This window comes from Poecilia reticulata, linkage group LG11, assembly GCF_000633615.1.
Source record: "Poecilia reticulata strain Guanapo linkage group LG11, Guppy_female_1.0+MT, whole genome shotgun sequence".
In the NCBI taxonomy this organism is placed as follows: domain Eukaryota; kingdom Metazoa; phylum Chordata; class Actinopteri; order Cyprinodontiformes; family Poeciliidae; genus Poecilia; species Poecilia reticulata.
Window position 1 is genome coordinate 25,807,434 of NC_024341.1, and position 16,806 is coordinate 25,824,239.

The window sequence follows — 16,806 nt, forward strand, 5'->3', positions numbered from 1 at the left end:
CTGATTCTATACTACACAGTAAAAAAGGCTGGCAGACACCGGAAGGTCACCTAAATCATAAGTCCACCTTCATCTCGCTTTCCTTTTGCCAACAATCCGAGTCAGCAACGTTGCATAAAAAGCTGACTTTTTCCACAAATAATAGAAACGCTACTAATTTGACCAAACATATGCAGAGATGGAAGGAAACTGAAACAAGGTTAAAGTTACACCAACTTTYTCCCATGATTGAAATAAATCACCTGTCTCACAGGTCAGCCGCAGCATCACACCGACSTGGGGGCCGAACCCCATCTCTGAGGAACACCAGGGTCATCTGCTGGGCTGGACGCTCACAACGTCTCCAGWTGGCAAAACCCTGCAGCTTCCTACGCTTGTCTCTAAAACCGGGTCTGACTCTGACGGGCAGAGCCAAACTCTACTAGAACGTAGCTGGAAATCATTTTCCACAACTTAAAATCTACAACAAAGCCGATGGAGGTCAGAATAAATCTAACAGAGTGGGAGGATGGATGGTTGATTTGTCGGTGTTCTTGCATACTGTATTTGCATTGATGTGAATGTGCAGGTCTTTAAAAGACCATGGATGATTTAGCACCTGGAAGAAGACAGCTGTAYCTCTTCACTAGAATGACACAGCAAAATGYTCTCACTTCTATTAAATGTTGGCTAAGGAGGCGGYTAAATATACTTTAGAATATCAACACTTTTTAAAAATTTAAATACATGACTGCCAGAGAGCGAAGTAAATCTGTGTTTCCCAGTATTGCTCACATTCAAGGGTGTGTGGAGGGTTTTCTTCTAAACACTTTGTAGCTGCATTTGACTTTTTCACCGATTCGGTTCTTCACAAATTTCAATCACAGTAGATGTCAAGAGCTAATGTCAACAAAAAAAGATTAAAAAAAAAAAAAAAAGTCCAGCCAATCAGTTACTGGGAACGACAGGAATAAACTGGCAGAAGCTGGTGCAAAAAAGCAGCAATGAGGTGTGGTTTTGGCCCTGGTCAGTTTCATGTTTCGTGATTTCAAGAGATAAAAACGTGATGTTTCATAAACAGCAAAAAATAGAGCTTTAAATTTCTTGAAGCCACGTATTTCACAAGTGTGAGCAGGTCATCGTTTCTGCATGACTTCTCTGTTCGTTTTTTTGGTATTATTTACAGCTATGGTACAAAAAGATTCAAGCCAACACACAGCAAAACGTCCAAATCCACCGGTAGTAGGTGTAGGATTTCCATTATACTGTGGAGCAGAAAGGGATTACATTATTGCAACACGACTCAAGAGATCCTCTGTAATTCATTCATTGTTTGTGGACCACATTTAAACCGTTGGATCTGCAGACGCGCCGCAGTCGATGAGATCAGGTGAGATTAAATCAACTTTTTCCACTGTCACATCATTCCAGCTTCTAATATCATTTCCCAACTCTACTGATGCTTAGTTGCAAAGATTTCAGCACCTTGTTTCCACATAAGAACAGAGTAGAGTGGAGTCACATCAATTCAATTCAAACATCCTAAGTGTGCAGTCCAAGGTCACTTCAACAGTCAAATGTCAGACACATTTATTTCCTCGATGACTTGCTGACCAGAAGGCCACACACTCTGATACAAGCTGTCCAATTATCCACATGATTACTTTCAGGGCACAGAGAATGATTTCCTCTTTCGTGGCCACTGGATAAAATCTGTGCTGGTCGTTAGGAGAGACTCWCATCATGATTGCCGGACAAAATGTTTAACCGCAAGACTGCTTCACTAACATCTGCACCGAAACTCAGCAATCATTCACCGGGTTAAACATATCAGTATGCAATAATGAGAAAACCCTACACTTAGTACCTTCAAGTTCATCTTAGGTGTTTGGGAAGAGATGGTCATTTTTAGGGAACAGGAACATTTACACAGTTACAACTCACAAAAGTGCATAAATGACCACCAGAAAAGAGAAGAGAAGAAAAGAAGAAAAGAGAAGAAAAGGGGGACTGGTTTGGGGAACAGAAGATAAAAGAGAAAACAATACTTTTATCTTTGCRTGAAGCTTTACTTCCTGTAGGCTTCAAGCRTCTTAAAATGCCAAACATCTGGCGGAGTAGAGATAAAATCTCAACTTAAAAATAAAAGAAACAAATTATTCAAGTCATTCTTCTTTTCTTACAAAGCCCGCTGTGCGCATCAGGGTTGGAGGGGCTTCGCTTGTTAAACAAAGCACATCCAGCCCCCTTTTCCTGGATTTCAATGCCTTAAAAAGCGCTCATTTCATGAGTACAGTACTTCAAAATAGAAACTCAAAYAAGTTTCAGCATGACTATTTAAAAAAACCCCAATATTTCTATGTTTACCCGATTGAATAAAATCGCTTTGATGATGTGTTTTCAAGTCCTTAAAAGGAGGTTTTTTGTTTCGACGCTGGACAGTTGATTCAAATGCTTTGCACCTGATCTTCAGCTAAAATCATACAAATAACTAACCAGCTAGTTATGAATGTAAGAGACAGAGGTGCAGCGAGCAGCAACTGTAAGTAACCAAAGTGAAAAGAAAAGAAAATCACCAGTTATGCAGAAGCAAAATCCCACTGTGAGATGAAGATGTGAAAACTAACGTCTAATTTAAATTAAGATATTTTTTCTTGTATGTGTGGGATCATTTCTCAAGTCGACACTCCTGTAGAAGAAAACTGAGGATGGGAAACAATAGTAAAAATCCATGCGTGTGTGTTTGTGTGAGCATTAGCAATTATTAACTTCAAGCTCTTTCTGTGTATTTGTTAGATTGTTTTCAGTTCAGGTATCCAGTTTTGGAGAGCTGCAGGTGTGTGTGACTGTATGTCCGTGAACACATAATGAAGCGTATGGTGATGGGAAACGCGTGTGTGTTTGGGTGTAAGAGCTGGCAGAATTAAACCAGCGGGTGCTGCAGTTTAGCGCGGCCCAGCAGGGGGAGCCAGCGAGCAGAGGCTGGAGGCCGTGTTGGTAATCCTGGTGTGCGTCGGATCCTGACCGGTCTGAACGCTGCTCCCTTAAGTCAGCTGGTGAGGCGCCTCGAGCATCTCCATCAGAAAGGTGTCAATGGGCGTGTCACCGATCAGTTTAAAGAAGAATAGATGCTCCAGGCACTTCAGACCGATGGAGCGCAGTGCTGGGAGTCGGAGGAGGAGCTTGGCAAACCTGGATGGAGAGCAAATGGGTTAATGAAAAATCAGATACTCGGAAAACTGAATTTACTGAACAATGAATGTCCTGTTTGTCTAAAAATGTTTAAAGTTTTACAGCACCTGCCCTGCTGGTCAGGGTATTTCTGTTTGCAGTACGATTCAAGAGACGCATAAACTCTCTCTCGCAGAAGCTCCACCTCACTGGAGTTGGACAAACCCTTGGCATCTTTCAACAAAAAAGGAAAAATATACAATCAGTACATCAAATTTAACTATTTTAGATGCCTGTCAATGTAAAATAACCTGAATATCTGCCTTGAACTGTTTTAACGAGGTTTTYGATAAAGCAACAGTCTTTACCTGGGTTAAAGAGAATGATAGCTCGAAGGCAGCCCAGCTCTGTCTTGTCCATCTGCATATCTCTCATTTTGCTTACAAGCTCTGTCAGAACCCTGAAGAGAAAGGAGATATGCAGTAGGACGATACATACAGGGGGGATGCCACAATGGTGGAATTCATTAAGAGAGCAGAAGTAGAGGAGAGAATGAAAGAAAAAGAGCAAAATATTAAAAGAGACACAGAGGAAATGACTTCTAAGAAAAACAGACTCCATAGGCCCACATGATCATTCATAACTGCTGCTCAATGGTTATCACATTAGGTATGGCATGGCTGAACTGCTGGTTCTGCACAAGAAAATAAAGGAGGGGGAAAAAAACGTTTTTGTACCCGAGTGGCAAACCTAACGGCTGACTGAGCGCTGGTCTGTTTAAATACAGATCTACTAGAAAATGTGTGAAGTTTGATAATGTAGACGATGAAACTGACCACAACCAATGAGGAAACAGTAACACAAATCCATTTTAAATACACACATATTCAGATTTAGCAAATTGTAACTCAGGTTTTTCATCCAAAGATCAACATTTTTAACTGCTGCTGGTTTTCTACAGTTTGAGCTTTCAGCACTTCTGTTCGTTATTACTTATATTTAATTTCGACTAAATAAAACAAGTCAATTTAGGARTCATTTTCCACTCCTGACATCTGAATTCACAAAAACCAAGATGTTCAAAAACATGCCTGAAACACCTGACTCGTCTTTGCAAYATTTCAACACGATCTTGTTCATCAACATGTAAAAACAAAAAGAGTTAGCATGCTTTGTGAGAAACGTAAGAATTTATTAACAGCATCTCACAGAAATATAACCTGTAATAAAAATACGAAAATAAGAACCATCAAGAAAAATTAAGAAAAACAAAGTCATGCAAATTAGGTTCTGCTTACTTACTGATGGATCATCTAAGATCCARATGAAGGTTTACTGTTAAATGTATTTTCACAGGCATCACCTAACCACAGTAACCAGTACAATACCATAYGAGTGGTTTATATTCACACCGACAGTGTAGATTAATTTGGTTTGAAAGTTAGTGGATATAAAAGAAGGAGAGAGGAGTTTTGTCAGAACATATGAGAAACACATGCTACTGATGTGATGAAATGGGTGCGTCCAATCACAGGTGGCGTTTACTGACGCAGGCCAACACAATTTGGTGGTCCACAACCCTCCATGGTAAAGCAGCGTAAATACAAGAACTGAGGACTGTTGGAATATCATTCTCACCCAAACACAAATCTTCTGACTCCACTACTTGTGTTGGAAACAAAAGCTTAAAAAAAAATCCAATTCACTCATTTTCGTTTTGCTGTTTTTGTCTCAGAAAGCATCTGATGTCAAAGGCGATGGGCAGAACATTCCTCTAATGTTCAAGTGCAATAAAAGCCACAAAAAGAAAAAAAAAGTTAAGCTAGCTATACGACAAGGCTGAGCCATTTTCAGTAGTTTCTGTTCAGATTTTTATATTGTACCAAGGAATCGCAAAACTGTTGCAACGATCTAGAAAGAGCTTTAAAGCCTCAGCTTCTCTGTTTATTTTCACATCGAGTCAAAGAGGAGGGGTTCAAGAGAAGTGTTTGTGTAGTGGCGTGATTACCTGTCAAATAGGGCCCCAACCTCAGCATTGTTCGCCCTGTGTATTCAATCACAATGTGTTATTACAATGTCATTACACAGATGGTCATTACAGTATTCTGCCTGTGTGCTGAGCACTTCACCTCTACAYGTAGTCCATGCTTAGACGTGACTTCACCACTTGAAAACTGAACTCATTTGAAATCTATTGTCTGGATTTTATGCTATGTTTGTTGGACCTAAACCAGAAAACTGTTTGGGGTCAAATGCTTATAAAATAATTAAAAAGTAAACTTGTGATGTTTCTATATCTTTTAGTTCGGAGGAGSAGATTATGATAAATATCATATTTCAAATAAACAATAYCAGAAAATTACAGATGAATCCGCTGACTAGTGAAAATGTTTCAAATGTTTCACTGTTATTGATTTGCATAAGAATAAATTAAAATGTTTAATATGATGTAGCTCTATGCTTTATTATAAACWAGTAAGAGAGAAAATAATTTAACATTATTTTAATTGACAAATGGAGGCGTTGTACTTATTTCTTTCTTTTATTGCTCTTAATAGTGTGTCATCAGGCACTAGATGAYCTTTAATTACTTTAATAACAATTCACACATGACGCCTTGATGCGACCTAGATGTGTTTACAAAACGTCAAATGACTCAAAGTTGCGTTTTGTTTATAATCTGGTGGATCAGATTTGAGAGCGTAGATGATGATAACGCTGGTCTTTAGATCAAATGTTTAAATGAAACTTCAGATGCGTCTCTGTTCCAACAGACCTGAATCACATGACTAACTCGCTGCAGACATTATGAATGGAGAGTTAAAAGTTAAAATTAAATCGATAAATGCATAATTAATTAAATCCACGATAACAAATAGAAAATAATCTAGCTGCAGGAGGAGATCTGAGCTTTGAGGTAATTATCAGCAGGAAATGAATGACTTGCAGTGAGCCAGATATACATAAAACCATTAAAATCTACAGCAAAGCTTAATTTTWATKMAATAATCAAAGTGTAATTGACAGTGGATTAACACGTTGTGATCAGACTTTGATGTTTTTTAGGAAGTTCGGACATCTGCAGCAATACATTTCAATCAAGGCAGATAAGAATCTAATACATGGATGGAAGCAGGTAACAGATATAAAAGCTTCTTAACACTTTACATGAGACAGCCGTACTTTACCTAAGCCTTGCTTTATAGCTGTAATCATCAGAAAATTACCTACTGTACTATACGTTTTCATATCATTAGAAAAYATCTTCAAATCAAGATAAAATACCAAAAACAAAAAAACTTACACACACATGCTTTATAACAACCACAATAACAGGATGCAACGCTTTAATCAAAATTAAATCATTTTAAGAAAACTGCWATGAAATCTTCATTTGTTAGTATCTTTCCACTCTCCAGCCATGATTACAGGATTAATACATTCTACAGTCGGTGCTATGCCACTAACTCGGGGGTGGGTGTGCATGCATGTTCATGGGTAAGCATTCACCACCAGCCTCCCTCACCTTGCATGCACTAAAGTCGGACAGCCAGAACAAAAACAAAAATAATAAAATAAAACCAAGCAGAATCTTTCAGCCAATGCAGAACACAGCAGTTGCAGCCAACCAAAGATGAGAAGATAATATCCTAAGAACTTATCCCAGTCAATAATTAATAACCTAACTTAGCATTAAACACTAAACAGGAGTATAAAACCATTGAGACAAATGATTGTTAAATTACAAGGTAAAATTAAAGAAGGATATTAAATTTGATCTCTTAGTGTGGGATAACAATATTGTGAATAAAAATATACTTATTATGCCAAATCCCTCCAGTTAGCTGTATTTTTTTATATCTGCAGAATCGTGGGAAAAACTTTTAAATGTTGCACATCTTTTTCTTCTACCCATGCAYATGTAAATTACCTGTCGAATATGGCTCCGACCCCTGCGCTGTGGGCGCTGTTCCTGTGGACGTGGAGGCCAGTGGCCAGCAAAATGCCGTCCTTCACCGAGATGGAGCGATGGGAGAAGGACGCAATCAGCAGCTCGTTCCAGCCTGTTGGGGATTCGGCGGCTCAGTGTCTGAACTGGGTCTTAAAGATTCTTTTCTTTCTTTCTCCAGTCATTTCTAGAGCTGTTTAACCATAATCATTTCTAATACCGTCTTATTTTTAAACAAAAGKAGCTTAGTCATTTAAGGTTAAAAGCAGCAAARTCTTATGAAATGCTTTAAATTCTACAATTTAGTTTATTATAGTTGACAATAAACAAAAGAATCTTGACTTTCTAGCAGGTTTGCCAGAAAGCATTTATCTTTTTGGAATTTATGAAGTATTTGCAAGTATATTAATAATKTTATAATATTTTAATATGTCCAGATGGCCTTCAAAGATTCTTAAAAGTGAACACAAAATACCAAACAAACACCTATTTCTCTGGCAGGCYGCTGTTTCCACTTAGCAACAGTGTTTGTGAGCACAAACTGGTGATTTTATGAAAATGATTTTACACAAAAAATAGRAAATAAAATCTGTGACATCTGCARGTTGGTCTTCTAAATAAAGTCTGAACACAGTGGAGACGGTTTCATCCATACTTAAGTGATTGAGAGAGTGAAATAATAGTAGGCCTTTTAAGTGACTGCGTGGAAAAGATTTTAAAGTTGAACCACTATTAAATACATTTGTTCAAAACTGATTATTTAGTTTATCAGGACTGATTTTGTATTGGATTTACACGATTCATCCTCTTATATGATACAAGAACAAACAAAAAACCACCAACGTGGGGTCAGGAAGCAACATATGAAACATGTTGCATTTTAAAAAASTAATAATTGGTTCATAACACACCAGATTTGCCAACATTTTAAATAAGAACCAGCTCCAAATCCCACCATGTGACGTCTTGTGTTTTGTCATCTAGATGAAGGACTAAATTAGTTTTAATGATTTCTTATACWTTTTATAATAATTGTAATGTTTTATAGTTGCTGTTTGCACTGATTGTATTTGCTATTAACAAMATTTGTGTAGTTATGTCATTTCAACCTTTGTTTGGTTTCATCATTTTGTCCAGGGGCAACAGATGGAAAACAGCCTTTCTGCTGATTCTGGTGCATTTAGAGAAATATTAATGAATGTGTTTGGCCTGGCCGTGTAAATTAGCATATTTCAAATTTAAACCAGTTTGTTATATTTTAAGACCAGGACACAGGTTTAAGATACAGAGGATAAAATCCTCATCAAGTTATGACACTACAGTAGTGGCCCAGACTAACCTGCGCGCAGCAGGATGACCTGGTCATCCAGAGGAAGCTCAGAGAAGTGAGGGATCCTCTTGGCCCACTCCACCAGAGTGAAGAGCTGCTTGTCTGCTGCCTGACAGATGTTGGTGACCGGATCRTTGGGCTGAAGTACATGGAGATGGAGATTTATATTAATACTCACAGGAACATTCTCCTAGGAATATTTTTAAATATYCTWAAAMTKTATWATTAATTCAGGATTTAATTTCTACCATGGTAGKTACTCACAGAGCTGCCGCCTGAACTTCCATCTGCATGAAGCTCYGTCTTCTGCTCTACGGCCATCTCAGCTTCCAAAATCTTCTCCACCGGCATCTCCTCGTTCACTGCGCTGGTCGACTCCACCTCGCCTTCGCGCTCCTTGTTTCTCTGCCGCTCCTCCTGGACAGCTGCAGAACGAGGGATCAGAGCGGGAAAGGAGGAGCACGGGATCAACATCATTGGAGAAAAGGGTGAGAAAAGTAGAGAAAGTGTGATGAGGATGAGGAGATTAGGTGAATGAAGGTGGGACAGAGAACATGAAGGATATAAAAGATTAATGAAAGCAGCAGAAAGAAGGGCATTGGTTTCAAAGATGGACAGAATGTGTGGAAAAGGAGAAGAAAAAGTTAATGAAGAAAAGCATCAGAAAGAGAAGCAGAGAAATGAAAGAGATCAGCATGAAAACATGCAAAAGTCAGTCAAACATTAAACATTTCTCTTCTTTTACTTTTCTGTATTCTCTGYATTTTAATTCAAACGACCCACTGTAACTGCAGTGGAGACAATTAAACATTAAAATCATGAATTATWWGGTTGCAAAATAATGAAAATATTGTTCAAGAAAACCATTAAGCACAACTGAACATGTAACTCCKGAACATGAGTTTATATTTATAATCAAGGAATTGCTCCACTTCACCAATTATTCCTCATTATGTCACATAGCAGCCAAATAACTTCAGTATCAACAAATCCATCACACACCTGAAAATTAATCAGGTCAGTCAATTATTACTATTCCGTAAATAAACATTTTCATAGAAATCAGTAATAACTGTTTAAACCAGCTGTTCACAATTTTTACCACTGACAAAAATATTGGTAGTTTATCTTATTTGATCCCTAAATTAGTCCAAATATTTAAATCCTCCAAAACATAATGAGGTAAATTATGTGTTGTGAATGTGTCACTGGATGATAAAATGACCTGAAATCTGTTCATTTGGCCTCATTAACCTAAAAGCAGTTCATGGTTTGAATGTCCTCAGTGCAACAATTATTATTATAAACATACTCAGTAAAAATGGCAATAAAACAAGGRTGTTGAGGGAGTTTTCCTCTACCAACTCATTAAATTAATATTCTTATCCTCCAGACTCACCCTGTTGCTACCAATAAAACATTTTCAATCTTTTTCCTCCAGTTTATAAATAATGTTTGATTTAGGACGTTGCATCTGCTCGTTAGTCTCAGAGTAAATCCTGATTTACATCCCCAAGGAATACTGTTTCAATAAAAAAGTTCCTTAAACAGTGATTGCAAGAAGTTTTATGTATTATTGAAAATAATTATTACTCCTAAAACCCTTSAATTTAAATCAGTTAAATGTCTAAAAGTAATGTTTGTTATTGATTTAGTGTGGTAAGTTTTTATTGCAAAACAGAAATCCTTTGCTGCCCTGAGCTCTCTAGCGYCACCTAGGCTGGAAATCGCAGGCTAAACACTTTCAATAGGAGAAAAAAAAAAGTCACTTTATTTACTGTTGGAAACAATATAGTTAAGCGTCCTTTACTCRGGCAAGCGCTTTAGAAAAACGATTTGCTTTCACAACAATCTGCTCTCATCAACTTGGGAAATGGAGAGAGAAAATTAAATGTTGTGCAACAAACCACAAACAAAAAAAATGCAGGAAATTAAACATTTATACTTCCAGCCCCACAAGCATCAAAGTCTCATTTAGCCTCTGAACAAATGTGGAACGGCTCTGTGGTTGACGGCAGGAAATATGCCCTAATTGTGCAGCAATCAGATGGGAGGAGAAAAGCTTTTTAAAGAATGGGGATGATTAAAGAAGAGTTTGTATATTTGGCTGAATGTCCACAAGGGGTGAAAACACCTATGGAAGTCATTCAAGGGTTGCTCTGGTCTGCCTCTGAGGCCTGGCGTTAAGCTACGGAAACTTATTTTAAATGAGGTCCTTCTAAGCGACAGCAAGCTGCGCAAAATGCCTCTATGCCTTGATCGCTCATACAGACAGCCACACCCCCCTCCCTCTCTCTTCTCCTTACATCTGTCGTTCATCTTGGCCACTACAGAAGGAGGGAGGGGGAGAGAGAGAACGAGAGGAAACACAAAAGAGGAAGAGAGGGGGCAAGGGGTTAGTGTTTATAGGACTCATCCACCCCACATCCCCCTCTCCTTCTTCCCATCCTCTACTGTAAACACGTCACCCCCCCCTCCCTTCAGATTATCATCGACTCTGTTCATCACGCTGCTCATTCAGCAGGCAAATAGACGTCACCTCATCGGTCCAGTTAGATGCACTAAAACGGACAACGAATATCGAAGCCCGAACAAAAAAAAAAAAAGTTACAGATTATGTAAGCGATGCCTGGGTCGTTCTACACTGCCAGATTATTTTGTAATCTGTAGGAATTGAGAGCAGCGCTGTAGAGACAGACCAATCAGTGTTTTCCACAAACTGACCAGAGATTACACCAGACCATTCAAAAATTMTTCAGCTGCTGTGGCTGCAAGGACAATTACAGCAGAAATGCTGTTTCTGTAAACTGTGATAGTTTCTAGTCTTTCAGTAGCACAGAATGAGATAAAGATGAATTATAATCTGATCTGATACAGATTATTTTTAAATAACAGCAACRGCTGGGAGGGCTATTTTAGATCAAATTATTGTCATTTTAAAACATACAAAGAAAATCTGAATTATAAATAATAACTGTGAGAAAAATGTATTCCTGACAGAGACGGTACTAAACATTGACCAGGTCTGTCAGTGATGGAAATAAAAAAAGAACCTATACTTTCAATATTGATGCAATATTAGGTTTTTAGGGCTGCACATTGTGTCACAAGTTTTATCACAAAGAAGCAACAGAGTTAGCCAAGTCTCTGTGCCAGCAATACATCCAGTGACACTTCTTGTTTAAGGYAGAATAAAATGTTTTAAATGGCAAAAAGGTGATAAATTAACTGCAACCAACTTGTTTCAATACTAAAAYCAAAAGGCACCAGCCAAAATAAATCTTCTCCAAAATACAAATATATTATAACATGCTTTCTTAATAATTTGAAGCCCTGATTGTTTTTATTGGTGTCACATATTGTCAAATATTACAACTAATGACTAGAGAAAGTTRAGTAAAACATGCAAGAACCTCCTATAGAGACCAGTAGCCTTGAATGTTTCTTCTGTACATTTTCACTTTACATCGCTAAAGTATCATTAATTTAGGTCAAATAAAGCTACACGAAATATTGAATTGTAGCTTAGTGTGAAATCCTAGCATAACAAAAACACACCAGTAATCTGACTGGTTCCTAAACCTCTGAACTTTAAGATCTGCCGTCAGACGACTTCAGGTGGRCTGGCTTATGAAAGGCCCTGAAATGATTTGCAGAAAAAACTTGAATGATGTTGTAAATCATTCAGTCTGTTCCACGTCTGAACGTTTATGGTTCACTTTGAAAATTTAAATAGAGAAATAGACTCACTAACAAGTAACTCCAMAGTTAGAGTTTTATATAGAACAGAGTCTTTAATTTAAGCAGAATGGTTATGAGCTATACTTGTACAAAGAGCTAGTCAGGGTTGTTCAAGTTTAACTGCTGCACATTTAGGTTTTTCTGTTTGCACAACTTATCTGATGTATTCAAAAAATGAGCATTAGTGTTTGTTACTCCCAAAACCGACCGGTCAGCAGCTTCCTGACTCTCCTTACCCCAAAGATTATTTACTTTGTTCGTTATTTAAAAACYTTGAACAAAGTAAAAAAACTAAAATAATTTAAGGACAGAAAAAACTTTGCCTATGTTGAAGGCTGAAGATTTTAAAAGGTTTTTGGGTGGAAGACATTCACAGAATGTGTTCTTCTATTGAACTGCAAGTTCTCTTCAGWTCCAAAAAACCTGAAGAGGATCTGAAAGAACATCCCAACCCAGAGTGTTTAAAGGAGAGCTATTGATCTCTTTGAAACCTGYCCCTTTCTGTTGCTTGTTTTCTTATGAAACAGAACATCTATCTTTGGAATAAATGGATGTCTTTGGATCTTGTTGATGCTTTCTCACCTTCTCTCTTCATTCCCATTGCCAGGCATTTCTGGTAGCGGCAGTACTGGCAGCGGTTCCTCTGTCTTTTATCAACTATGCAGTCTTTATTGTCCCGACAGGTGTAGGTTAGGTCTTTTCGCACTGTTCTCTTGAAGAAGCCCTTACAGCCCTCGCAGCTGTAGACGCCATAGTGCTTACCTGAAAGGCAAACGGTGAAATAGAGAGAAAAAGTCAGTCAAACAACTGCACATTTCTTAAATGTTTCAAACACGTTTCACTAAAACAGTGGAGCTGAAGAGGCCTACAGACCAGAGGATCTGTCTCCACAGATGGAACAAAGGCGTTTCTGGGAAAGCATCGGCCCTGGGCTGTGGGAAGACAGCTGCTTCAAGCCAAGAGGAGGTTTCACATCATCGGAGCTGCTCACTGCATGGAGCCCTGACATGGTCACTGTTGAGTTGATCTAACAGAACAGACAAAAAACAAAAGAAAAACTGAGTTTGTTAAACAAGATCAACCCTTCACCCACTCTTACCCCCATTTAAAACTTTGTGTTTGCCATTTTGTCCCAACCTATTTTCATATCATAAAGTAAAACAAAGTCAGCTCATCATCTTAAACTAAAGATTTTCATTAGAATATACTTTTTTTTTTCTTGACAACCTAGCTTACCTGGGGGCTGCTAATTGGGCCATATCCCACTGACGGYGTGCCAGGAAGGCAGGGTGAGTCCAGTGATGAGCTAATAACAGAAAAGGGTGAACCAATGCTACTGATGGGGCTGTTGACCCCTGTGGTGGTGATGGGTGGCAGTGAAGTCATGGAAGCTGCAGAGGGAACCAGCGGYGGGGAGCGCTGGCCCGAGGGAGGGGAAGACACAGACGAGCTGTCTGGACTGCGAGAATCTGACGAGAAAAAATAACAGAGAGAATGTAAAAGAGTTTCATACAGTTGTGCAACGTAAAAAGACAACAGTAACCTGTTGTCAGCTAAAYGGTTTTTAAGCAAAATGCACAGTGTGGAAAATCACTGAGGGTTTAACTGTTTTACTTTGATATCAAATCATGAACTGAAGCTTTAAAACATAAAGAAAAACACTTCTTTATTCAACTGATTTGGATTAAAGAAGTTATCCTTCAGAGGATTTACTGAGGTCTATAAATTACACTGTTTTAGATAAAAACTGCAAAACAGCATTTAAGATCAAACTGACACATCAATTTCCCCTGCAGGTCTGAAACAAACATGCATTTATTAAACATCAGACAAAAAATGTAACGGCACATGGCAAGATTATAATTACTTGGCAACACTTGGRATTAGAGTGGACAACAAAAATCAACATTTAACAAAACGTTTCATTTCAACAAATTGAATTTATTAGTTTTTTATTTTATTTTACACAGCCAGAGGTCAGACTGACTTTGGATGTTGTATTAAATAAAGAAAATGTCTGTTTTTTTGTAGGTCAGTTTTCTACAAACACTGACAGACTTGACACTGATAAATTCAACCACTGTTTTTGTTATGATCACTTCAAAAAGTTGACACTATCATCTGTCGCTGTCTAGACTGCACTGTCACTGCTTTAACTGTCTAGCTACCATGTCACTGTCACCGTCATATGCTGGTTTTCGCCTCATCTGTTTATTTATTTTAGATAAGACAAATCAGCTGACGAGACAATGTCCTTATAACACTGCTCTCACTCACAAACAAGTAAAACACTCTCAGAAGTTAATTTCTCATAAACTGAAATAAATAACATTTGTAAGCTGACTATTATAGTTTTATCAGTTACTCATAATGCACCAATAAAGATGCACAGCTCTTAGATATGTTAGATGACAGTTAATAAACTCTAAACACTGCTATAAAACAACTCCTATTAAAGAAATGAAACATAATATTTAAAAAAAATCTTTGGACCCAAACATAGATTTTATTTTTTAAGAACTTATAACAACCATTTGTATATGTTACATTGTAACATTTAGGCAAACGAAATAACCTCCTGAGACAAWTTTTATTGCTAAAAATAAAACATGTTACAACTCGCTTTGCTATTTTAGGACGATAATTTAGAGAAGTGAGCAAGTGTTGCCAGGGTGTCTTATTATAACCATGGTTCTATTMATGCTGATTTTATTGCAGGTGCTAATATGTATGCAAGTATAAACATTTAATAATTAACAYAAATATTGTTTCTTGTGAACAAACCATTGGAAATAAATAGAAATGTGTCTTTTTTGCTCACCTCTGCTGTCTCCCATGATGGTGGTTGGGGCGCAGGGGCTGCTTGGCAGCGTCAAGCCGGCGTTCTTTCGTCTCTAACAGCCCGCTGTCAAACTCGAGACCGCGGACTGAGGCCCGGGCCGGAGTTGGTTTGGGAAACCAAAAACGGGTCTGGAATTCCAACACAAGGAAGAGCAAGAAATAAAAATAAACACAAGAGGCWGACATTTCAGTGACTGCAATCAGAATCAAACAGTTGCGCAAATGGTTGCGATTACTTAATCTGCTGCTGCCAGAAGACATAAAAGCGAATCTGTTGATTTTTTTTTTCTGGTCATTTTGTGTAACGTTACAGTTTGGCTTTGAAAAGCAGCCAGCTGCTCAGCTGGTGCCAAGAACGTCCTGTCCGGATATATTACAGGGTTGTAATAGTTCAATATTAACCCAACAGCGTGTTACTGACATAACACATTSTGCGTTTATCGCAGTGATTCAAACATCTCACGGCAACATAGCCCAGACGGAGCCCTGACAGATGGCAACAAACCACTGCTGCTCTGAGACAGCTAGTTGGTAGGGCTCGTAAACTAGCCAAGCTAACGTTACAAGAAAACTTAAAATATCAGACTGTAACGTACAAATAACTTGTTTTACTTATTTTTCAATGCGAAATCAAACGCAAAGCACTCGGCACACAGTTTAAAGAAAGTTGATATTTCTTGTCACGTTTAGAAACCAATATATTAGAGTCTGTTTTAAGTTGGCAAGGTAAGCTAGCTATGTTTAGCCACCTACCCCAGCAAGCTAACTAGATAGCTAAAGTGGATCAGAGGAAAATAGGACAGACAAGAACAAACCGGATTATCCCTGGCAGTCCCGCCTCTAGCTCATTCTCTCATATATMTACTAGCTGAATTATCAAAATGCATATTTATAGCAAATAAAAACGGATTACWGACGKTTTWACGGCGCAGCTTCTTCGCATGAAAAGATGTGGCGACTAGGCCCCGTGTGTGTGTCTATCTCTCCCCCCACTTTGCCTCGCAGTCAGCCCTCCCTCTCTTCCTCCCCCTGCGCCGATGAAAACATGATGATGGTGGAGGATTTGGCTTAGTGCTCCTGTACAGATGAACATTGGCCCCGAAAAATCACTGCAACAGCAACAGAGCACCCTGGTTTCGGAGAGGGGCTGTGTGGTCATGATGCGCCTCACGTCTCTGAGCGAGGGAGACACATCCAGAGCAAGAGGTCAGGAGGTCAAGACAAGTTCAGCTTTGCATTTTAGTAGCTCCAAAGGTTATTGTCGGACATTGGTGAGTTCATCAGTTTCGTTATTGCTTGTACCAGTGTGTGCTCTTATGCAATACTCAAGAGTTTTATTGCACCAATATTACTGATAATCACTGCTGAGTAAACACATAAATGACATGATTTAATCCATACTGGTTACTTTGGTTTTGTGTTTAATATTGAAATAATAATAATAAAAAATAAACATATTTAATTTTACCAAATAGTAACCAAAACAGATCAACACAGCATCTCTGCTTAAAAACCTGAAAAACTATAAATTGCACAAATGTTTTGCTGAATATTTTTATGTACTATCAGTCATAAGGAGCTGCAATGACAACGCTGAATGATRGTTTTACTACAAAAATGACGGAACTGTTTATTGTGTAATTATCATTATGTGGGACCAAATAAAACCACTTTTAGGTACATCTGTAAGGTATTTTTGTCCCTTTTCTATTAGCTCAACAACATATGTTTAAAGTCTTCACTTTCTGCTTTTAAATTAGATGTTTTGGTTTTCATAGGGATTGCAACTGTTCTC

The 16,806-nt window shown here is 38.2% G+C and overlaps 1 protein-coding gene across 4 annotated transcripts; it reads right to left on the reverse strand.

The window, feature by feature from the left end:
- Positions 1-1,144: 1,144 nt before the first annotated feature.
- Positions 1,145-15,140, reverse strand: rxrba (retinoid x receptor, beta a). Of its 4 annotated transcripts, XM_017307530.1 has the most exons (12): positions 14,992-15,140; positions 13,407-13,639; positions 13,044-13,197; positions 12,753-12,932; positions 10,736-10,756; positions 8,694-8,854; positions 8,439-8,568; positions 7,082-7,214; positions 5,159-5,194; positions 3,519-3,610; positions 3,279-3,384; positions 1,145-3,171 (listed from the first exon to the last, which is right to left on the reverse strand). In XM_017307530.1, exons 1-12 carry the CDS (start codon positions 15,005-15,007, stop codon positions 3,024-3,026), a joined length of 1,410 nt encoding a protein of 469 aa, XP_017163019.1. In that variant the 5' UTR covers positions 15,008-15,140; the 3' UTR covers positions 1,145-3,023. The 4 variants fall into 4 exon arrangements, with proteins under 4 accessions (XP_017163019.1, XP_017163020.1, XP_017163021.1 ...); XM_017307531.1 differs by lacking the exon at positions 10,736-10,756; XM_017307532.1 differs by lacking the exon at positions 5,159-5,194.
- Positions 15,141-16,806: the final 1,666 nt, after the last annotated feature.